At 43.5% G+C, this 24,209-nt stretch overlaps 1 protein-coding gene across 2 annotated transcripts in view; it reads left to right on the top strand.

The window, feature by feature from the left end:
- The window catches only part of aspscr1 (ASPSCR1 tether for SLC2A4, UBX domain containing), a 170,786-nt gene that overhangs the window by 32,684 nt on the left and 113,893 nt on the right, over positions 1 to 24,209 (top strand). For both annotated transcript variants that reach the window (XM_055653819.1, XM_055653818.1), the window contains 2 exons: positions 3,730 to 3,830; positions 23,103 to 23,160. In XM_055653819.1, coding sequence (XP_055509794.1) covers positions 3,730 to 3,830; positions 23,103 to 23,160 — 159 coding nt within the window. The remainder of the gene's footprint in view (positions 1 to 3,729; positions 3,831 to 23,102; positions 23,161 to 24,209) is intronic.

Below are 24,209 nucleotides of genomic sequence, written 5' to 3'. Positions count from 1 at the left end.
TAACGCCCAACACCCTTACTAATCAAGAATCTGTCAATCTCTGCCTTAAAAATACCCAATGACTTGGCCTCCACAGCCATCTGTGGCAATGAATTCCACAGATTCACCACTTGAAATTCCCCCTAATCTCTTTTCAAAAGGTATGTCTTTTTATTCTGAGGCTAAGCCCTCTGGTCCTAGACTCTCCCACTAGAGGAAAAATCCTCTCCGCGTCTACTCTATCCAGGCCTTTCACTGTTCCGTAAGTTTCAATGAGGTTTCGCCACATCCTTCTAAACTCCAGCGAGAGCAGGCCCAGTGTCGTCAAATGCTCGTCATACGTTAACCTGATCATCCCCGGGACCATCATTCTCCTAAACCTCCACTGGACCAATGCCACCTCCTCTCTCCAACGCCAGCACATCCTTCCTCAGATATGAGGCCCAAAACTGCTCACAATACTGCAGCTGCAGTCTGACCAGCGCCTGAAGAAGGATCCCGACCCGAAACGCCGCCTCTCCATTCCCTTCACAGATGCCGCCCGGACCCACTGAGTTACTCCAGCATTTTGGGTGTTGCTTAATAAAATGTGCAGTACCAACTACTTGTACAGGTGGCGATTGACATTTTTCCTAAAACTTCAGGGTAGAATAATGGATTTGAATAAGAGGAAACAGTGGAATTGGGTTAAATGGTCAAATCAAACACGCAGAAACATTCTGCTGCAGTGAATAAGCGGTGTAATTGGATTGAGAGTTGCTTGTTTGGAGAGGATTTGAAACGTGCTTTCTGATCCAGTGGTATATTGCTGCAGATGTCAGCCCGGGTTGCATTTAGGGCTTCATATGCGCCTTCAAATCTTAAACGAGTCTTGCATGAGCTAAGCTTTGCAGCATTGTTCCAACCACATGAAAGAACTCCCAAGGCTAATGGTCTTTGATATATTAGGGGTATTTTGTGGGAGACTGGCGATGGGTTAAGAACATCCTTTATTGTTGTTGTATGAATCATTCTTTTCCATAAATACTGCTTTTTTTCAAAAACAACTTGGTATTAATAGCCCGGGACAAACTGTAATTTCTAGTTTCCGTAAACATACATTTTCCCCCCCACATCTGTTTGTAGTAGATTGCTTGCAGTGTTCTGGGTATGTTGTAGATACCCATGGTAGAGAATGTAATTGTGTGAGACAGCAAGCTTCGAAGAACAAGCGGTGTTTGTTTCAAAGTAGTTTTATCAACTTTAATTTAAATTTAGTTTAATTGTCGTTATTGGGAATAGTCGGGGAAGCTGATTGGATAAAGGTGCTATTTTTTCCAAATGGATTTAAAAAAAACTATGTTTTTAAAGTTGAATTTTCTAAGCACGTGTGCGTAGGTTTTAGGATTTGTGTGTCCGCATTTATTGCTTATTCCAAATAACTACCTCCTTAAACTGCTGCAGCTCTGTTGAAGCAGGGAGAAGGCTCTCGAGCTGAAACGTCACCTATTCCTTTTCTCTGGAGATGCTGCCTGACTTGCTGAGTTACTCCAGCATTTTGTGTCTATCTTTGCAGTTCTGTTGAATCTCCTTCCACTATATTATGGGCGAAAGCTGACAGGATTCAGTCCCAATGTTAATGAAGGACAATATACAATAGGTGCTGGAGTAGCCCATTTGGCCCTTCGAGCCAGCGCCACCATTCTATGTGATCATGGCTGATCATCCCCAAATCAGTCCTGCCTTCTCCCTATATCCCCTGACTCCGCTATCTTTAAGAGCCCTATCTAGCGCTCTCTTGAAAGTATCCAGAGAACCGGTCTCCACCGCCCTCTGAGGCAGAGAATTCCACAGACTCACAACTCTCTGTGCGAAGGAAGGTGATACATTTCCAGGCGATACAAAGGACTACAGATGCTGGCTTACAAAAGAACACACAGTGCAGGAGTAACTCAGCGGTTCAGGCAGCATCTCCGCGGATAGGTGACGTTTTGGGTCAGGGTGGCTTGCTGTGGAGGGGGGGGGAGTACGTAATGCTATTCTTAATGGCAGAAGACGAACCAAAGTTGTTGCATACTGTTCTTTGTTCTGTTGTATCTGTTTAATTTATCAGCTGCAATGCATGTTGTGTGCATTTGTCATCATCAGCAATGGTTCCCTGCACCAGAACTTCATGCTTTGTTGTTCCAAATGCTTAGTCCAGCAATTTCATGGCGAGCACTGCATTGAAGTTCAAAATTGTGCTGCTCATAAAGCAGCACTGAAACAGACTGAAGAAGGGTCCCGACCCGAAACTTCACCCATCCACGTTCTCCAGGGATGCTGCCTGAATAAGTCAGCATAAATGGCAGAATGACTGCACCATTCCCCACGCTACCTGCCCACCACTATTGCCCCACTCCTCTGATCCAGAGGGAGCGTCTGGGAATATAAGGGCATGGATTCAGGACCTTTCTGCATTGGCGAGCCTATGACTCAAATCCTTTCAGTGATTTGCTAGTTCGCGAGGTGAAGCAGAGAGAGTGCCCTTGCCACTACTTAGTGATTTGTAGGCTGTCACACATGTCCAAGACTCAGTGCTGCAGAACGTCTCAAGCCCAGAGAGCAGGGCAAAAATTAAAACGGCAAATATGTACGTTACCTAGTGAAAGCCGAAAGATAGCAGCACAAGGATAAGAGTAGTTGGTGTATATCTTTTCATCTTGTCTAAACGATATTTGTGGCGTTGTTATCCTTCAACACATGCTTTAGCCATTTTCTTAGCATCCTGGAACGCACTTGATCTAAGCCCGGCAATTAATCTCGTTTCAAAGATGCCTAAACCTTTGATATTTTCCCTGTTATTGCACGCAGCTTCTGTTATAGTTTACTTTTCCCTTAACCGCTGTGTCCACATTATCCCCATTTTATTGTGAGAATGTTTTCAGACGACTTGCAAAGACCTAGACACATGTCAAGTACCTTCACCAATGATGTTTTGTTTTATTTTTAGTTTAACAAATCATACCCTTATCCTTGTAGATGTAAAGAACTGCAGGTGATGGTTAATACACAAAAGGACACAATGTGCTGGAGTCAGGGGCGGAAATCACAATCAAAACATGGGGGGGTGGGGGGGGGGGGGGGGGGTGCACAATTTAGCGGGCACCATTTTTATAAAAACATGTTTCACCGAATTTCAAAATCCAGATTACAAAACATGGGGGGGGGGGGGGGAATTGTCCCCCACCTCGCAAAACATAGGAGGGACGTGCCTCCATTTCCCCCGCCCCCCCCCCCCCCCCCCACCCCAACTCCCCCAGGATTTCCGCCCACGGCTGGAGTAACTCGGCAGGTCAGGCAGCATTTCTGGAGAACACAGATGTGTGACTTTTCGGGTCATAAGCGATAGGAGCCGAATTAGGCCATTCAGCCCATCAAGTCTATTCATGGCAGATCTAGCTTTCCCTTCCAACCCCATTCTCCTGTCTTCTCCCCATAACCCCTGACACCATCTTCAGACCATCTGAAGAGGGGTCTCGACCAGTTTTCACTTGCTAAAGCAAAGCCGTGCTCTCCGCCAATGTGCCGCTTCTGTTTCAATTTTTGTTTGGTTCTCGACACTCCCTTTAACGATCTGTAAAGTTATTAACTCTGAATTGAAAACGGAGGGAAATATCCTCCAAATTCAGTAATTCTTAATATAATGTTGCATCAAAGTCAGAATGGATTAATTTGTATGTTCTAGTGTAATTGAGAAATATTTGAACATTTTTGTTACATATTTTTCAGGTTCGCATCGCTTTACAGCTGGAAGATGGGTCCAGACTTCAACATGTCTTTCCTTCTAGTTTGACGCTGTGGAACCTACTTGATCACTTTCCTCAGAGCAGGTGAATCATCCTTATTTCTCCCACGTATGACTTTAGTTTAGAGAAACAGCCTGGTCGCAGGCCCTGCAGCCTCCTGAGTCCTGGCTGACCAGCGATTCCCCCCCCCCCCCACACTCACACTATCACTCATAAAGGCAAAAATACAAGCTTTTGTTTTAAATTCTAGGTTGAAAGTCAAGTTTGACAAATATTCATTTTTGTACAACATTATCTCACCGTTTTCCTCTAATTTGTTCTTCCAAGTAGTTCTTTGGAGAGTTTCTTTTAAAGTTGATGAAATTGTAGAGATGTAAGAAATAATAACGATGTGGTTCAAATAAGAGTTATGTGCACTGCACTGCAGGATTAGTGAAACTTTTTTGACCTCTCCTGCAAGCTGCTAAGTTTCTTCACTTAGTTTAGTTTCCGAGTCCATGCCGACCAGTGATCCCCGTACACTACCACTATCCCACACACTGGGGTCAATTTACAATCTTTACGAAGCCAAGTAACCTCCCAAACCTGTACGTCTTTGGAGTGTGGGAGGTAGCCAAAGCGCTTGAGGAAATCCCACGCGGTCACGGGGAGAATGTACAAAGTCCATACAGACAGCACCCGTGGTCAGGATTGAACCCGGGTCTCTGGCGCTGTGAGGCAGCAACTCTACCGCTGCGCTAGCCACCGTGCCGCCCTCTTATCGGCGACAGTTTTCTGTTTGACTTGGACGCTGCCTTTGTAGACCTTTGGCCTTTCTCTTTTGGTGACGGATGTTAGTGTGGGCTGTGAGAAACATACCGACAAGCCTCAGGAGATATAAATAGGTTTTAGTGAATGGGGAAAGACATGGCAGATGGAACATAGTGTGGAAAAATATGATGTCATCCACATCAGTAGAGAAAATAGAAAGGCAAGGTATATTTAAAATGGAGACAGATTGAAAGATGATGGTGTTCAAAGGGGCCCAAGTGTCCTTGTACATGAATCACTGAAAGTGTAACAAGGACAATTAGGAAGACAAACTTAACAAATAATAAATCATTATTTAAAATGCAGGTTGCACTGTTATTGTTTTTACCTTGGATCACTAGTCAAGAGAATGTTCACACAAAGTATTTAGATCACATAAGATCATAAGTGAAAGGAGCAGGTTTTTTCTCACTTTTACCGAGGTACAGTGAAAAGCTTTCATTTGGTCATAAGTGATAGGAGTAGAATTAGGCCATTCGGTCCATCAAGTCTACTCCACCATTCAATCATGGCTGATCTATCTCCTCCTCCTAACCCCATTCTCCTGCCTTCTCCCCATAACCGCTGACACCCATACTAATCAAGAATCTATCTATTTCTGTGTTTCATATCCACTGACTTGGCCTCCACAGCCTTCTGTGGCAATGAGTTCCACAGATTCACCACCCTAAAGGGCCTGTCCCACTTACCACTATTTTTTTTGGCGACTTGCCGGCAGCACTCGTCAAAGTGGCAGCAGGTCGCCGAAAATATTCAATATGTCAAAAATCCAGCGGCGACCAGAAAAAGGTACGACTCTTTGGGCGACTACTCACGACCAAACAGGCGTCGCCTCGCGATGTCATTGCGTTGACATTTTGAACATTTTGGTGACCTGCTGTGACTATGATGGTTGCCCGCAAGTCGCCAAAAGAATCGCGTTAGGTGGGACAGGCCCTTTAGTTTTAGTTTAATGATGTTATCCTTGCCCCTGGAGTCCAGTACCAGGAATAACATTCCCCTCACCTCTGCATGCTGGCTATCTCCTCGCTACTCCATAAGTCTGAAGAAGTGTCCCATCTCAAAAGTCATCTGTCCATCTCTCTCCACAGATGCTGCCTGACCCGCTGAGTTCCTCCAGCACTTTGCCTTTTTTTCATCATATTTTTTTAACAGTTTTTAGCAGCATCTATAGAGAGAAATGGACAGATGACGTTTGAGATGGGACACTTCTTCAGACAGCTGTTCAGTACAGAGATAAGAAGACGTTTCTTCACCCACAGGGAGGTGAATCTTTGGGATTCTCGCCCTGAGGCATGGGTGATTCACATCACCACATGTCTCTGTTGTTGGTCTAGCCAGGAAAGAGATCAATAGGCTCTTAGTTATTAAGGGAAATAAGGCGTTAGTACAGGAAAGTGGTGCTGAAGGAAACAATTAACTGATTTATTGGATGGCTGAGATGTATCAGTCTCTTGCATTGTTCTGCTGCATCAATCAGCTCAAAAGGACCATCATTTTTCAAAATTGCTTTTAAAGGTGAAAATAATAAATGTGTAGGAAAACTGAGACTCTCTCTGTGGACTTGCTGCCTTACAGCGCTTGCATCGCCGGGCACCCGGGTACGATCCCGGCTACAGGTGCTGTCTATACGGATACTCCCCGTGACCGCGTGGGTTTTCGCGGAGATCTTCGGTTTCCTCCCACACTCCAAAGACGTACAGGATTGCAGGTTAATTGGATTGGTATAAATGTAAATTGTCCCTAGCCTGTGTACGATAATGTTAATGTGCGGGGATCGCTGGTCGACGCGGACTTGGGCCGAAGGGCCTGTTTCCACATTGTATCTCTAAACTAAACTAAACACAAATGTGTTGGCAGCACAAAATTAACTCCCGGTATCATTCACTCTGCTCCATTTTTGCCAGATTTTCTGCCCTTATATCTTGGACTCCTCTCCCCACAGAATGCTGTGGAGGCCAAGTCAATGGATATTTTTAAGGCAGGGATAGATAGATTCATGATTAGTATGGGTGTCAGGGATTATGGGGAGAAGGCATGGGGTGAAGAGAGAAAGATAGATCAGCCACGATTGAATGGTGGAGTAGACTTGATGGGCCGAAACGCCTAATTCAGCTCCTATCACATGAACTTCCCCATCCCTACCCTCTGAAAGCATGATTTATCATTTCACCCACGGCACTGTTTTTATTATTCAACCACGTGAATGAATTGTGGGGTTGTGGTTAAATTTGGGAGTCATCGCTTTTGAAATGGATACGGAAGTATTTCCCGCAAGGATATTTCCCGCAAGGATATCAGTTGGAAGGAGATAAGCTGACCAGCTTTACCTCTTATTCAACCATACTGGCTGACATAGCTGAATGTAGACTGATGATTAAACATAGGAATGTTTTGGTCTGTAAAGCCAAGCTTATCCTTGCATGAATCAGCTGAGCTGTTGGAGAAGTGAATTTAACAAATATTATTATGTTTTAAGAAATATGATGCATGGTGCTTCCAGTGCATGATTCTGTAAAATTTAAAAGATCCTGATCAACTCAGGCTGCACAAACTATTTCTTGATGTGATAATCTAAGATATAAAATACTAGTGCAGTCTGTGTCGTGATATTCTAGACACAAGGAACTGCAGATGTTGGTTTCACAAAAAACCCCCACAAAGTGCTGGAGTAATTCAGCGGTTCAGGCAGCGCCTCTGGAAGATATGGATAGGTGACGTTTCGGCTAGGGACCCTTCTGTAAACTGACCTGCAGAGTTACTCCAGCTCTTTGTGTCCATATTTTTCTCACTGCTTTATCTGCTGCTCTTCACTGATTTAAAAAATAAATAGCATTGTTAAATTGAAGTTAATTTGACCTCAAATATTATGTAAACGCATCTTGAGGTTGTTTGCACAAAATAATTTTACTGTGACACGTCAATGTCTTAGTTTAGTTTAGAGTTTCAGCGCAGAAGCAGGCCGTTCGGCCCACCCAGTCCATGCCGAAATAGCGATCCTCGCCCATTAGCACTGTCCTACACCCACTAGGGACAATTTTACATTCATACCATGCCAATTAACCGACAAACCTGTACGCCTTTGGAATGTGGGAGGAAACGGAAGATCTCAGAGAAAAACCACGCAGGTCACGAAGAGAACGTACAAGCTCCGTACAGAAAAGCACCCCTAGTCAGGTTCGAACCTGGGTCTCTGGCCCTGTAAGGCAGCACCTCTACCACTGTGCAACACCCTGGAATAGAATTCCTGACATTGAGAACTATAGGTTTCCATTGCAAGGAAATGCAGGCGGTAAATAAGAATTCAGGTAATTTCTTTTTGTGACTGAAACGTTCTCATAAAATGTTGAAGAAAAGTCCTGACCCGAACCATCACCTATCCATGTTCCCCAGAGATGCTGCCTGACCTGCTGAGTTACCCCAGCACTTTGTGTATATCTTCAACTATTACCAGGCCATGTTCTGCCCTTCCCCTCCTCTCTTCCAGTTTTCTTTCCCGCAATCTCCTCCCCGCCCTCCCGCCGTCAGTGTGAAGGGTCCTGACTCAATAAGTCACCTGTCCATGTTCTCCAGGGATGCTGCCTGTTACTCCAGCTCTTTGTATCATTTTTCACAAAGTTATCCCTCTGCTGGTTTCTTGTCAGCATTTGAATGTTGGAATCAGTGATTGATTACTTTAGCAATGCGTGCATCTTGTATTCTGATTCCAAATAACTTTGTCGCCGTTTTTTTATACTGGACATTGAATATCTTGCAGTCAGTATGGAGCAGTGAAAGATTTGCCGAGTAATAGCTTAATCCAAAGACTTGGCTATGTGAGTCAACAATTAGTTTAGTTTGGAGATACAGTGTGGAAACAGGCCCTTCAGCCCACCGAACCCATGCTGTCCACCAATCACCCGTACACTAGTTCTATTTCCTACACAACAAGGGCGCCTTACAGAAGGCAAAAACCTACAAACTTGCATGTCTTTGGTATGTGGGAGGAAACAGAACCCCCCGGAGAAAACCCATGCAGTCACAGGGAGAATGTACAAACTCTGCACAGAAAGCATCTGCGGTCAGTATCGAACCTGCGGTCTCTGGCGCTGTGGGGCAGCAACCCTGCCGTTGTGCTACAATGTTGACATTTTAAAATTGAGTTCCAGTTTTTAAATTTCATGTTAATTTTGATGGCCAGATTGATGGATTATAGGGAAAGAATCTGTAATATGATTGAAATCAGCTGCAATGCTGAGGAAAACATATTTATTGACTGGCCAAGATTGTACAATTTAGCATGAGCGCCTTCGCCACCACACGGTCAACCTCAATCGCCACTTTTAGGTAACCATGCACCTCTTTAGTTTATTCTCACAGGTTCAGTGAAAATAGACAATAGACAATAGATGCGGCCGTTCGGCCCTTCGAGCCAGCACCGCCATTCAATGTGATCATGGCTGATCATTCCCTATCAGTACATTGTTCCTGCTTTCACCCCATATCCCCTGACTCCGCTATCTTTAAGAGCCTTATTTAGCTCTCCCTTGAAAGTATCCGGAGAACCGGCCTCCTCTGCCCTCTGAGGCAGAGAATTCCACAGACTCACAACTCTCTGTGTGAAATGGCTTACCCCTTATTCTTAAACTGTGGTCCCTGGTTCTGGACTCCCCCACCATTGGGAACATGTTTCCTGCCTCTAGCGTGTCCAAACCCTTAATAATCTTAAACGTTTCAAAAAGCTTTATTGTTACGTGCTGTCAAGTCAGTGGGAAGATTATTCATGATAACAATAGAGCCGGCCACGGTGTACAGATACAGGATTAAGGTAATGACTTTCAGTGCAAGATAAAGTCGAGTAAAGTACTCCCCGATCTCTCTGTTCTGCAACACTCTCCTGAGTTCCACAATTTACTTTGTAAGTTTGTATGCCTGGTTTGACATACCAAAGTGCAACACCTCACATTTAGTTCCAAATATCCTACATATTAGGGCCAAGTTACAGAAGCCAATTAACCTACAAACCTGCACGTCTTTAGTATGTGGAAGGAAACAGGAACAGTTAAATTCCATTTACCATTCCTAGGCCCAGCTTCCCAAATGATCTAGTTCCTTGGATATTTTTCATCATTGTCCACTAAACCATCAATACTGGTATCGGCTGCAGATTTACTAACATTGTTAGCTACATTGTCATCCTAATCATGAATGTGAATAACAAGCATCTGTGGACTCAGCACCGACATCTGTGGCACATCACTGGTCACGCCTCTAATCAGAATAATAACCGTCCACTACTACCCTTTGACTCTTTCCTCCGTTCTGAAGATTGATACATTCTTGATTCTACAGCTGTAAGGGTTTATGGGGAGATGGCAGGGGAATGGGGTTGGGAGGGAATGATAGATCAGCCATGACTGATGAGCCGAATGGCCTAAATCTGCTCCTATCACTTATGAACTTATAAATCCATAGTCCAGATCACCTTGGGTTCCATGCGATCTAATAAACAAGAGTGTTGAATTTCTGGAAGACCAATTTATGAAGTGTGGCCTGCTCTGTCTTTCAAAATTGTGAGGTCGACACAAAATGCTGGAGTAACTCCGCGGTACAGGCAGCATCTCTGGAGAGAAGGAATGGGTGGCGTTTCGGGTCGAGACCTTAAAATTGGGATGTCGAATGAATCAATGGACTTCTAATCAGAGAAAGTTAGTTAAATCATGCACTTGAAAGTAAGAGTTGCAGGAAGTATTCGAGGCCGAAGAGGTTGATTTGAAGTGATTGAGGAGGAAGTCTTTAAAACCTTTCCACACTTAACCACATCCTTATCATTAACTTTGAGGCTTAGTGTGGTTAAGGAATGATGAAAGTTTGAGAGCACACAAAAAAAATCATACCATGTCCTTTACCTGCTCGAACAGACCAAAGACAGACTAGTTGTTGTCCACAGGAGTCAGGCACCAATGGTTTTGTGGATACAGCAACACTTTGTACCTTCACCAAACATTTGTCCAGCTTGGAACTCGTGTATAAATTGTTCTAGTGAGTTTTTGGAAGTATTTCTTTCAACCTTTTAGCAGTTAACTATTGTAAAAATAGGTCCAAATTACTTCTATTTCCATTTTTCGTTTATGAGAAAAGAAACTTACATTTTGGATAGATACGAAATGCTGCAGTAACTCAGTGGGTCAGGTAGCAACTCTGGAGAAAAGGAATAGGTGACGTTTCAGGTCGGGTACCTTCTTCAGAGTGATGAGGATCTGAAGAAGACTTCCGACCCAAAACGTCACCTATTCCTTTTCTCCAGAGTTGCTGCCTAATACGTTGTGTTACTCCAGCGTTTTGTGTCTTATCTGCAGCATAAACTGGCATCTGCTGTTCCTTCCTACACACCTTACGTTTTGGATTTCATCGACGTGTTCGTCGACTAACTATATTGTGAAGTTCTTTGCTCAGGTGTGTTGGTAAAATAAACTGGTGAAGTTCAGTAGAAACTTGTCTGGATCCTGTAAGGATTCCTTCTCTTAAATAGAAATTAATGAATATGGTTGGAGTTAAGTGCAGAAAGATTTTTTTTCTGCAGTATACTCTATGCCAAAGGGTTTTTTTTCATTCGGGATCAGTATAAAGTGTTTCATTTCCTTACGCTGCCATCTGATCTTGGCAAGTTATACCGTCTCAAATGAACAAGAGAATACAGGATTGTGCCGGGAAGAAAAAAAAGTTATTTTATTGATCCTATTTTAAGGATTAAGGTAACAAGGGTAATTTGATTTTGATGCTACTGCCTCGGCTGTTGACAGAGGTTAGTGTTGATTAATTGCAGCATTTTGAGGCTACTGTTTGAGAATTTATGGATTTCTGCGTGGTCTGTGACGGCTTGACACTTGCGCCTCATTTGAATTGCAGTTGGCACCAGCACATCTATCATGTTTAGTTTCGTTTATTATTGTCACCTAGGTGAAATGCCTTGCGTTTAGTTTACAGATACAGCACGGAAACAGGCCCTCCAGCCCACCGAATCCACACCAACCAGGGATCCCGGCACATTAACACTACCTTACACACACTAGGGACAGCCATTTAACCTACAAACCTGCACGTCTTTGGAGTGTGGGAGGAAACGGATCTCAGAGAAAACCCACGTGATCGGGGGGGGGGGGGAACCGTACAAACACAGTACAGACAAGCACCCGTGGTCGGGATCGAACCTGGGTCTCTGGTGCTGTGAGGCCGAAACTCTATCGCTGCGCCACCCCCAAACGTTTTGTTTGCATTCTAGCAATGTCAAAGAAGAGACTATACGTGATTACAATCGAACCTTCCAGAGTGCACAGTGGTAAAGAGAACATAGTTAGTGTAAGTAATGGCGCTGTTGAAATAAAGTTTTAATAGAGTGGAGCAACTGTAACGGATGATTGCAGATCCTTTTCAGGGACTGACACACACAGAGTCGGCACGCACAGAGTCGCCACGCTCCGGCAGGGCATCAGATTTTGTTGGATCTAGTGGGGCAATAAGATTGCAAGCATGCTTAAAACCTCTATGCCGTCTGCAAGAAAACAATGGAACTAAGTTTCTTGTTAACATTATACTTACGGTAGGTGTATAACACCTATACTTCCATTCAGTAAAGGAAGATATTTGTCAAAAATGTTAGTTAACACCTGTTTTCTATTTAATCTTTTATGAACAGGGTTTCAAGAATGCAGCAATATGACATCGCCAGCTGTCTAATTCTTTCTGGGTTTGGATGTCCTTTTCAAATTCCTTTATTTTGAATCAAAATAATGAACTGTGTAGAATATTAAGGATTTAAGAATCCGTGCGTTCCTTTAAGTTTATCTGTGGAAGAGGTAATGAAGAGGCAGATGAATTTTATAACCGGTAGAACTGAGCTAGTGAAATGCTGGACATTTTTGCCTTTCATCATTGACTAGGTTCACTTGCGTTTGATTACTACCGGTTTGGGTAGATTGCTAGATAATTGAACTGGTCTGATTTGCAAATCTTCGGAGTTTTGGAAGCCAGTGTTGCAACAGCACGCAGGCGAACTCTGCAAATTATATCTTCATGTGAACAGCAAATTCCATACCAACACCTATTGTGACGTTGATACGATATTAACACCGTTCTTGACTCCCGTTCAATTTAAAATGCCAGCAGCTACTTGCCGAATATTTGGAGGACAACGGAACGTTCTTTTGTCCTGAAAATAACTGCGTTCGGTAGCTTGATTTAAAATTGTAAAAGCACTCTGCAAGCAAAAACCCATAAGAAGCAAAGGGTTGACTGTACCTGGTACACAAAAATGCTGGAGAAACTCAGCGGGTGCAGCAGCATCTATGGAGCGAAGGAAATAGGCAACGTTTCGGGCCGAAACCCTTCTTCAGACTGCACCTGTATGGATGAGAAAATGACATGTATTAAAATTAGCAAAGTTGTACCATTAATACGGGATACCGATTAGTGAGGGTGTCAGGGGTTATGTGGGGAGAAGGCTGGATAATGGGGTTGACAGGGAAAGATAGATCAGCCATGATGAATGGCGGAGTAGACCTGATGGGCTGAATAGCCTAATTCTACTCCTATAACTTATTAACTTCACTTGACTTCACACAAACAAAAACAAAATAACTTGGTAATGCAGAATAACTGGGTTGCTTTCTAGTCTAAGCTGCCTTATCTGTAATGGAAAAAGAGACACAAAGTACTGGAGTAAATCAGCGGGTCAGGCAGCATCTTTGGAGGACATGGATGGGTGACGTTACGGCCCGGGACCCTACTTCATCTATAATGGTGTTTGAGTTGTTAGCATGAGTTCCGAGTGTAGATGGATAAAAAATAGACTTTCCAGTTTGTGATTTAGAAAAACCAGTTGGAAATTGTGTGACATCTTGTGCATAGCGGCCACTTTGTGTTTAAAAAAAAAATCATTTACTGCCATGCTTCACACCTCAGAACCAAAATAGAAGCAAGTCGTCCTTGATCCTGAGCTACTGCCTGACCCACTGCGTTACTCAAGCTTTTTGTGTCAATCTTTGGTTTAAACCAGCATCTGCAGTTCCTTCCTACACACCCCTATCTCATGTGTTGAGTCTCATAGTAACCCGTTTTCACCGAGCCCCGAGCTAACAATGGCCTGTTTCCTTTTTCATCATTGCTTTCTTGCTTATCTTTCATTCATTTGTTCTATATCTCTCTACATCACCATCTATATCTCTTGTTTCTCTTTCCCCTGACTCTCAGTCTTTCCCCTGACTCGACCCGAAACAGAGATCCTGTCTGACCTGCTGAGTACTCCAGCTTTTTGTGTCCTATAATTTAATTCAATAGAATACTTCTACTTGTTGTGCAGAGAAATGGTAGCCTTTTAAAAGTTGAATTTACCAGATAAAATATGGTGATAATTGCACAGAATAGTGGTTTAATTTGTAATGCAGAAATTCCTGGAATTATTCTTACAAAACTCCCAGCAGTTTGCCCAGTTTCTCTGTTCCCGGAGAAGAGAGTAGGAACAACTTTATTGCTTGATTTGTAGTTTGTTCCTTCTGTGAATTTTAACTAAATTCTCGCTCTTTTTGTTGGCATCTTGATGTTTCACTTTTGGGGTTTATCTTGATAGAAATGAAAGGAATAAAGAGGAAAAAAAATATGAAAGGATAATTAATATCTGCTGCCATTTTATGATTCTTTACTTAGTAGTTTTTTCCATACCATTGATGTTTACTCCATTTCCTTCAGACACCCGATACTCTTTTGAAAGATTAAGCGGTATCTGCTATTAATTATACTCAATTTGTAAAGAGTGAGATCAGATGAAATGATGGCTCTTTCATCCAAGAGCATCTTCTTGTCTGTCCTTCAAAGTGTAGTTCAAAGTATTCGACAAGTGCATCTTAGCCTGGACAGAATTAATCAGTGAATTCTCTTTAATAAAGCTGAAAGGCCAGCAGCATCGTAGTCTGAAAATCAACAGAACTGCAGATGCTGGATTCTAAGAGGGGGGGTCGCAGATCCAAGTTGACTATTTCCCTTCCCACAGATGCTGTTTGTCTTGCTGAGTTTTTCCTGCATTTTCTGTCTTGTAGCACCACTCGCTTGTTCTTTTTTTTTTAAAGAAACAAGCCTGAGATTATCTTTCAAGATAAGAATCACGCTGGATGGATTTAAGAGAGAGTCCGATAGAGCTCTAGGGGCTAGTGAGGTCTGGTGTTCTAAATCTGGAAAAGTGTGTACATGATGTGCAGGCAGGAACTGCAGATGCCGGTTTATATCGAAGATAGACACAAAATGCTGAAGTAACTCAGCGGGTCAGGCAGCGTCCCTGGAGAAAAGGAATAAGTGACGTTTCGGGTCGGAAGATGGGTTCTGACCCGAAACATCACCTACTCCTTTTCTCCAAAGATGCTGCTTGACCCGCTGAGCTACTCTAGCATTTTGTGTCTAATATGAATGCATGAAAACTGGCTAAGTTCTTTCTCTATCAAAAGGAAATGTATTCATTTCAATTTGATTAATCAATGTTCACATTTTTGTTTAGTTTAGAGATACACCGTGGAAACAAGCCCTCTTGGCCCACCCAGTCCACGCCGACCATCGATCACTTGTACACTAGTACTATGTTTTCCCACTTTCGCACCCTACACACTGGGGGCAAGTTGCAGAAGCCAATTAATTTATAAAGCCACACGTCTTTGGAATGCGGGAGGAAACGTTTCTATAAGACTAAGCTTGTATTCACTGGAGTTTAGAAGTATGAGGGAGGATCTTATAGAAACATATAAAATTATAAAAGGACTTGGACAAGCTAGATGCAGGAAAACATTTCCCAATGTTGGGCAAGTCCAGAACCAGGGGCCACAGTCTTAGAATAAAGAGGAGGCCATTTAAGACTGAGGTGAGAAAAAACGTTTTCACCCAGAGAGTTGTGGAATTCCCTGCCACAGAGGGCAGATCGCTGGATGGGTTTAAGAGAGAGTCCGATAGAGCTCTAGGGGCTAGTGGAATCGAGGGATATGGGGAGAAGGCAGGCACAGGTTATTGATTTGGGACGATCAGCCATGATCACAATGAATGGCGGTGCTGGCTCGAAGGGGCGAATGGCCTCCTGCTGCACCTATTTTCTATGTTTCTATGAAACCGGAGCACCAGGCCGCCTAAAGTATATTCTCTCCTGGGAAACATCAAATGTTACAAATTACATGTTCATTCCATTGTTCCATTGCAAGCTGAGGCTTAAAAAGTTATATTTTAAAAGATAATGGGCTCCCAAGGCAGTCTTACCGTCTTCGTATTATTGAAGAACATGCAAAAAGATACAGACCACTTGCTGAAAATGTTGCAACAAGTCATTAAATGTCATCTGTGTTTGCACCCTCAAGTTGACTTGATATTTGACCATGATATTTTTAGTGTTTTAGTCAATGTACCACAACTGGTACAGTGTATTTGATATTGTTAATCATCCCAAGGCAGACAAGGTTTGTCACCAAATTTACATGTGATGTTGAATCTTGCAGCTAAAGGCAGAGTTGGCCATCGTGAACGAATGTGCAGGAAGCAAGAACGGAATTCACTATCAAAACATGGAGGGGACGGGGGACACACTTTTCTGGCGGCCGCGCGCGCATGCGCACACTCACACGCGCGCGAGGCTTCGGAGGCTCAATCCAGCGCTAAATGCAGCTCAACTGCCTGTCTCACCGGGTTAACTAACAGCCCTGTCTGGACTGACGGGATACCAGCGCTGCTTCTCCGCGCTGGCCATATTTTCCGCAAGCCCAGGCAGGTTAACCTGGCGGGGATGTCGCCCACCTCTCAAAACATGGGGGGGACGTGTCCCCTCTGGCCCCCCCGGGTTTTTCGCCCCTGGCAGGAAGGAACTGCAGATGCATGTTTATACCGAAGATAGACACAAAATGCTGGAGTAACTTAGCGGACCGTGTCTCTGGAGATCAGGGTGATCAGATGTCTGTCAAAATGTGGATTGAGCCAGAACCCAGAGGTCATAGCCTCAGAATTAAAGGGCGCTCTTTTAGAAAGGAGGTGAGGAAGACCTTCTTTTGTCAGAGGGTAGTTAACCTGGGGAACTCAGTGCCACAAAGGACTGTGGAGGCCAAGTCAGTGGATATTGTTTTAAGGCAGAGATAGACAAATTCTTGATTAGAATGGGATTAGGAGGCAGAGATCAGCCATCAATGAATGGCAGAGTAGACTCGATGGGCCGAAAGGCCTAATGCTACTCCTAGAACGTGAATTTGGCATTTCAGGCCTGAAGGAGCATGAAGAGGTGAGGGTAGAAGCAGTAGAAGGATTTAAAGTAAACAAATATAATTCTACCTGAGCCAGTGTTAACCGACAGACGAATGTTCGGTACTTCCGCGAGAGTTTATTTGCTCATGCTTACGGTGAGGGTACAGTAGGACAACTGGGAGATTATTGGAGTAGCTGATTCTGTGGGTAACAAAAGAACTTCAGCAACAGAGTGAGACAGGCTATCCCACTGGTCAGGAAGTAGAGTTAGAAGCTCAGCTCAAAGTAAGACGGTCAGAGTTGGGTGGCACGGTGGCGCAGCGGTAGGGTTGCTGCCTGATCCCGGTTTGATCCTGAGTGGATGCTGTCTGTACATTCTCCCCGGGACCATGTGGGTTTTCTCCGGGTGCTCCAGGTTTTTTCTCCCACACTCCAAAGACGTACAGGTTTGTAGGCTAATTGACTTTGGTAAGAATTGTAAATTGTTCCTAAGTGTGTAGGGTAGTTCTCGTGTACTGGTTGGCATGGACTCGGTGGGCCGAAGGGCCTGTTTCTGTGCTGTATCTCTAAAATGAACTAAATATTCAATTGTGACTTGGTCTTATACCCTTATACAGAATCTGAGAAGGGGGATTGAGTTGAGGGAGGGGGAACTGAGCTAGCAAATGTAAATTGATGCAACAGGCACATTTGCGCATCGAGAACCAGAGGACATAGGTTTAAGGTGAGGGTGGGAAAGATTTAATAGAAACCTGAGGACTTTACACAAAGGGTAGTGGGTGTATAGAATGAGCTGCCAGGGGAGTCTGCTCACATGCGATAGGAGCAGAATTAGGCCATTCGACCCATCAAGTCTACCCTGCCATTCAATAATGGCTGATCTATCTCTCCCTCTCAACCCCATTCTCCTGACTTCCCCCCATAACCTCTGACACCCATACTAATCAAGAAGTTGAGGCAAGTACCATCACAATGTTTATGAAACATTTAGACAGGTACATGAATAGGATAGGTTTAGAGGGATATATGGGCCAAACGCAGGCAGGTGGGACTAGGTAGATCTGGTATTTTGTTGGTTCACATGCTTGATCAATGGTGTTTTATCATTAATGTTTTATTATTATTAATGTTTAGTGTTTTCTGAGTCATTCGTGATTGTCACTGTATGTCATGTGGTTACTTGTGGGCGGAGCACCAAGGCAAATTCCTTGTGTGTGAATACTTGGCCAATAAACTTACTTACTTACTTAGATGGGGCATATTGGTCGGCATGGGCAAGTTGCGCCGAAGGGCCTGTTTCCACCCTGTATGATGCGAAATGCTTTATATGCTATTGTGTCATAGTGACATTACAGATTCCTGGTCCTTAAAATGTGTTGCTCAGCGATTGCCCCGGGATAATTATTGTCAGAATATGATGCCTGCTTTTAAGTAAAACAACTATTGAGTTGCAGCCAAGTTTTCGCCACAAATCCTCTCCCGCTTTTCCTTAAATCTCTCCAAATTTCATTGACGTTGGATCTGATAAATTTACAGAATTGAATTAAATAACGTTGCACAGTTTGTAGAAGCGTGCAAAGTTCAGCTTTGTCTGGAAGCGAATATCATGTTAATTTACTGCTCCAGTTGAACCTGTGGCTACAGTTGTAACAAAGCAAAGACCTCATTTTTTTTAATTATTTTTTTTTTAAACTGTTATTCCAAGAAACCCGAGCTTGACTTTTAACACCTTAGTTTTGCAAATTAAAGTTTGGGGCTGAAGTTGGTCACTGGCAAAATTAGAGGTGTGAAAATCAACATTTGGCAGGTAGCATTAAAGTGAGACTGGGGGAGACGAAGTTGTGGTGAGTAAACTGGAACGTGGTGAAGTGACAGGGCGACGAGCTTCAAAGCCGGATTATTTTAGTATCGGAACCAGGTGGAAGAAATTAAACTTTGCAGTTTATTTCTTCAAAGAAAAATGACATTGCCACACCCCTAGGTACAGCATTAGCATCGAATCAGAAGAGCCTTTACTTTGTGGACCTGGTGAGCAGATGGCCAGTAGGGAAATGCAATGCCTTTGGTTTTGATTTTCTGAGGTACTTTGGAGTAGAATTATTCACATACATCTGTCAAAATGTGGATTTTTAAACTAGTCAAGAAATTCCTCTTTCTTGCAGCATGAGTCTCAATAAGATAACGTTTAATAACGTTTGGCCACGTTATTATTCTCTATAATTATTTAATTTGGAGTTTGGAGATACAGCAAGGAAACAGGACCTTAGGCACCACCGAGTCCATTCTGAACCACTCATACTAGTTCAATGTTATCCCACTTTCCCTACAAACCGGCATATCCTTGGGATGTGGGAGGAATCCGGAGCACCCAAATGCTCTCTCTTGAAAGCATCCAGAGAACCTGCCTCCACCGCCCTCTGAGGCAGAGAATTCCACAGACTCACCACTCTCTGTGAGAAAAAGTGTTTCCTTGTCTCCGTTCTAAGTGGCTTACTCCTTACTCCAATCGTGCTTTCACTTTTCTCTTTCGGGGTATCTAGAAGCTCAGAATACACACACTGAACGCAAACTAGAATCTTGGTTGTGTGGCACTAGGTTATGATGTTCTCGGACGGACATTGTGCTGGAACAGTGCATTCTTCCATAAAATAAGGCATGAGACTGCCACTGCATTTGAAGGGAACTTACCATTTATTTTGGGTCATGAATATTCACTGCACAAACCTACTTACAAAATACAAAATACCAGTCTGAGTAATCAATTGAAATGTAAATTTGTAAATGACAAATAGTATGCTGATCTGTCAAAATTCTTGAAGTGCACGCTATAAATGTGTTTTTTTTTTTGTTTCATAAACATATTCAGAAGCTAGTTCGGCATTTGCAAAATTCTATCCTTTGCCCGCAATTTTCCTGTTATGCCGAAACTTGTGAGGATTCCAATATTTATACAGGTGAAATTAATGTTTTTCAAATTAACTCGAAGAAATGGTACTATTTATATAATTTATTATGGACACATTATGATGTGGTCTTGCAGAATGTGTCATGTTTCAAGTTTTTGATCTTGCGTGTGTGTGTTGGTTATTAAGATTCCTGTCGCACTGTGTGATACCACTTCTGTGGCATGCTCAAAGGTTTAACAGTCGTTTTTCACCATATGCCAAATGCTTCGTCTTATTGATGTGATGAAACCCTTTGGAAACAATGTGTGCACAGAGGTGGAGGCCCGTGCATTTTGAAGGTGTGGTATTATTTATCAAATTGGGTTTATTTGAAGTGTGAGCAATTTAGAAGGATTTAATTTTGCATCATGTTGCACTATTTTAAAGTATACAAAAACAACACTCCCTTTAATTGCACCGTGCCATGCTGATTTACAAGTGTCGGGATGACTCCTTCCTGCATGCTGACCTGTCAACATGTTGAGTATTGACGCTAGCTTTGCGATAGGAGCTGGGGTCGGATTACTGTAAAGCAACTCTTCATGAAGCATTCTTGGTGGGAGAAGGCCAAGATAGATGGGCTGACAATGGAGGAATGTGTCCCCATTTGCTATTCCTCAATGCAGGAAGGAACTGCGGATGCTGGTTTAAAGTCTGAAGAAGGGTCTCGACCTGAAACGTCACCCAGAGAGGCTGCCTGTCTCGCTGTGTTACTCCGCCGTTTTGTGTCTATCTTTGCAATTCCTCAGTCCTTGGTAAAGAAAATGTTTAATTTAATATACATTTTAGAGTAATATATTTTCATTCAGTTTATTTCTGAACCTAGGGGGTGGCACGGTGGCGTAGCAGCAGAGTTGCTGCCTTACAGTGCCAGAGTCCAGGGTGCTGTCTGTACGAAGTTTGTACTTTCTGTGACTGCGTGGGTTTCCTCCGGGTGCTCCGGTTTCCACCCACATCCCAAAGAAGTGCAGATTTGTAGTTTAATTTGCAAAGTGAGTTGTTGCCAAACCAAGCTCACTGTGCATCCCAATGGAATGCTTTATATGGGGCATCTGTAGAAGTTGATAAGAGATGCCAAACACCAAAACATGCCAAACTACCATAGTCTTCTGAGGAAGTGGAGGCGTTGGTGTGCTTTCATGGTCGTACCTTCAATGTACTTGGTCAGGGACAAATTATTGGTGATATTTATGCCTAGGAACGTGAAGCTCTCGACTCTCTACACTTTTGCACCTTTGATGATGACTGGGCTGTGTACACCACCTTGTCTCCTGAAGTCAATACCTAACTAGAGAGGTTGAAAATATTAATTCTAGCTTTCTCCATATTCAATGACTTTCCATCAGCATATTGGGGGTGGGATATCTTTCTGAAGGTATTTGAACACCGTGTTTTAGTTGATGGCGTACTGAAAGAACATAGAAACATAGAAAATAGGTGCCGGAGGAGGCCATTCGGCCCTTCGAGCCTGCACCGCCATTCATGACAGATGGGATGTGTGTAAGAAGGAACAGCAAATGCTGGTTTACACCGAATTAGACACAAAATGCCGGAGTAACTCAGTGGGTCAGGCAGCATCTCTGGAGAAAAGCATTAGGTGACTTTTCGGTTTGAGATCCTTCTTCAGACTGAGAGTCAGGGGGGAGAGAGAGACACTAATGGTATGAAAGGGTGTACCTGTCTATTAATAAAATAACAGTCGTTTTTTTAGAATAAAATTTGATATACTGCCTCGAAAGGCATTTACAGCCTACTTGATTTTCTTAGAATTGACAGATTTTTTTTTCAGTTTAGAGATACAGCACGGAAACAGGCCCTTTGGCCCACCAAGTCCCCGCCGACCAGCAATCCCCGCATACTAACATTATCCTCCACACACTGGGGACAATTTACAATTTTACAAAAGCCAATTAACCTACGCACCTGTACATCTTTGGATTGTAGAAGGAAACACGAGCACCCAGAGAAAACCCACACAGGTCATGGGGAGAACGTGCAAACTCAGTTGAGTTTAGTTTATTGTCACGTGTACCGAGGTACAGCGAAAAGGTTTTGTTGCACGCTTACCAGCCAGCGGAGAGACAGTATGTGATTACAATCGAGCCATTCGCAATGTCCAGATACATGATACGAGAATAACCCCATACAGACGGCACCCGTGGTCAGGATGGAACCCGGGTCTCTGTAAGGCAGCAACTCTACCGCTGCGCCACCGTGCTGCCCCTGTAGTTGAAAGTGATTGACAATCACTGAATTGCCAGCCAGGCCAGTTGGATTTGCACTGCACTTAATTAAAATCAGTGTGGTCAACAATTTGGAACCAGATTCTTTGGCCACAGATGGTGCTAAAATGATCAAACACCGCACCATATCCAAAGTCAGGTGAGGTTTAATTCACTTTCATATTGGCAGTAGCAGTGACACCACAGAGTGCTGCGGCCTCCATATACGCTGTGTTTACTGTCAACACCTCTCAGCTTGTGGCAGATGGATAAGCATCTGGAGTGTGGCTTGAGTGTGAAGATGTTAACAGCTGTTTATAGTTACATGTTAGCAGTTGCAACCGGGTTACCCAAGGTATGCTTTTGTGGATCAAATTAAAATTTGTGTGCTGTTGACCTCTGGAGAAAAAAAACACAGTGAAAAGACTTAAGGGTTCACGATATTTTTTTTGACATAGAAACATAGAAAATAGGTGCAGGAGTAGGCTATTCGGCCCTTCGAGCCAGCACCGCCATTCAATGTGATCATGGCAGATCATCCAAAATCATTACCCCGTTCTGGCTTTTTCCCCCCCATGTCCCTTGATTCCCTTAGCCCTAAGGGCTAAATCTACCTCTCTTTTGAAAACATCCAGTGAACTGGCCTCCACTGCCTTCTGTGGCAGAGAATTCCACAGATTCACAACTCTCTGGGTGAAAAGGTTTTTCCTCATCTCGGTCCTAAATGGCCTATCCCTTATTCTTAAACTGTGACCCCTGGTTCTGGACTTCCCCAAGATGGGGAACATTTTTTCTGCATCTACCCTGTCCAATCCTCTCAGAATTTTATCTGTTTCTATAAGATACCCTCTCATCCTTCTAAATGCTAGTGAATACAAGCCCAGTTGACCTATTCGTCAGTGCCGCCATCCCGGGAATTAATCTGGCGAACCTACGCTGCACTCCCTCAATAGCAATAATGTTCGTCCTCAAATTAGGAGACCAAAATTGCACACAATACTGCAGGTGCAGTCTCACCAGGATCCCGTACAACTGTTGGACCTCCTTGCTCCTAAACGTTTTAATGAGTGCTCCCTACACCAAGGTGATAAATATTTTTGCTCTGTTCAAGATCAAATGTTGACAGTTTTTTCCTCTTTTGTCAGGGTTGCTGATCAGCAGCTGTTGGAAGCTATTCCAGTCTGCGTTTATATGAGAGATGAGGTAAGTAAGAAGAATTTCCTGCTTTTTAATAATTAGGTACTGTCTACAAATTCTCAACATAATGCCATCACATTATTGTGACATTTTGTCCAGATTGACCATATTTTTACATCTGGTCCAATGGTCGTAAACTTTCATCAGATTCATTATCTGCTGTTACACGTTTCCTGAAGGAAGGAGCAAGGACGATGTCACATTTACGTCAAATTTATTGTCCAACGTCATTCAACACAGAATTGGGCTTTTCACACTGTCCACACTAACTATGAAATGCTCATCTATATCGGTGAAGCTACGTTAGAGTTGCTGCCCTACAGCGCCAGAGACCTGGGTTCGAACCTGACGACGGGTTATCTGTACGGAGTCTAAGTTTTCCCCGCACGGGTTTTCGCTGGGATCTCCGGCTTCCTCCCGCATTCCAAAGACGTACAGGTTTGTGGGTTAATTGGCTTGGTATAATTGTAACTTGTCCTTGGTGTGTGTAGGATAGTGTCGCCAATGTGTGGGGATCGCTGGTCGGCGCAGACTCAGAGGGCTGAGGGGCCAGTTTCCATGTTGTATCTCTAAGCTAAACTAAAACTATATTCATCTCAATTAACCTGCACTTTGAAACCTTGGCGGCCCAAATACTCATAGAGTCACAGAGCTGTACGACACAGAAAATGGCCTTTCTGGAGACGACATAATAAACAATATGTGCAGGCGTAGGCCATTCGGCCCTTCGAGCCAGCACCGCCATTCATTGTGATCGTGGCTGATCATCCACAATTAGCACCCTGTTCCTGCCTTCTCCCCATGTCCCTTGACTTCGCTATCTTTAAGAGCTCTATCTAACGCTCTCTCGAAAGCATCCAGAGAATTGGGCTGTGACCTCACCGATAACTTGAAAATTTTCCCACAATAGGTCAGCAGCCCAGGCACTCCAAGGTCTTTAGCTTTTACAGCAACAGCTATTTGAATAAGCTGTGAATCCTAGCAAGCTAATTTGAAGAAATTCCACCTTTGTCAAGAATATTAACTTGCACTGAAGATTACTGGCCTGCTTCAGA

Source organism: Leucoraja erinacea, chromosome 23, assembly GCF_028641065.1.
Source record: "Leucoraja erinacea ecotype New England chromosome 23, Leri_hhj_1, whole genome shotgun sequence".
NCBI lineage: Eukaryota > Metazoa > Chordata > Chondrichthyes > Rajiformes > Rajidae > Leucoraja > Leucoraja erinaceus.
Note: the sequence above shows the minus strand (reverse complement) of the source record. Positions and strands in the feature narration are given on the sequence as shown.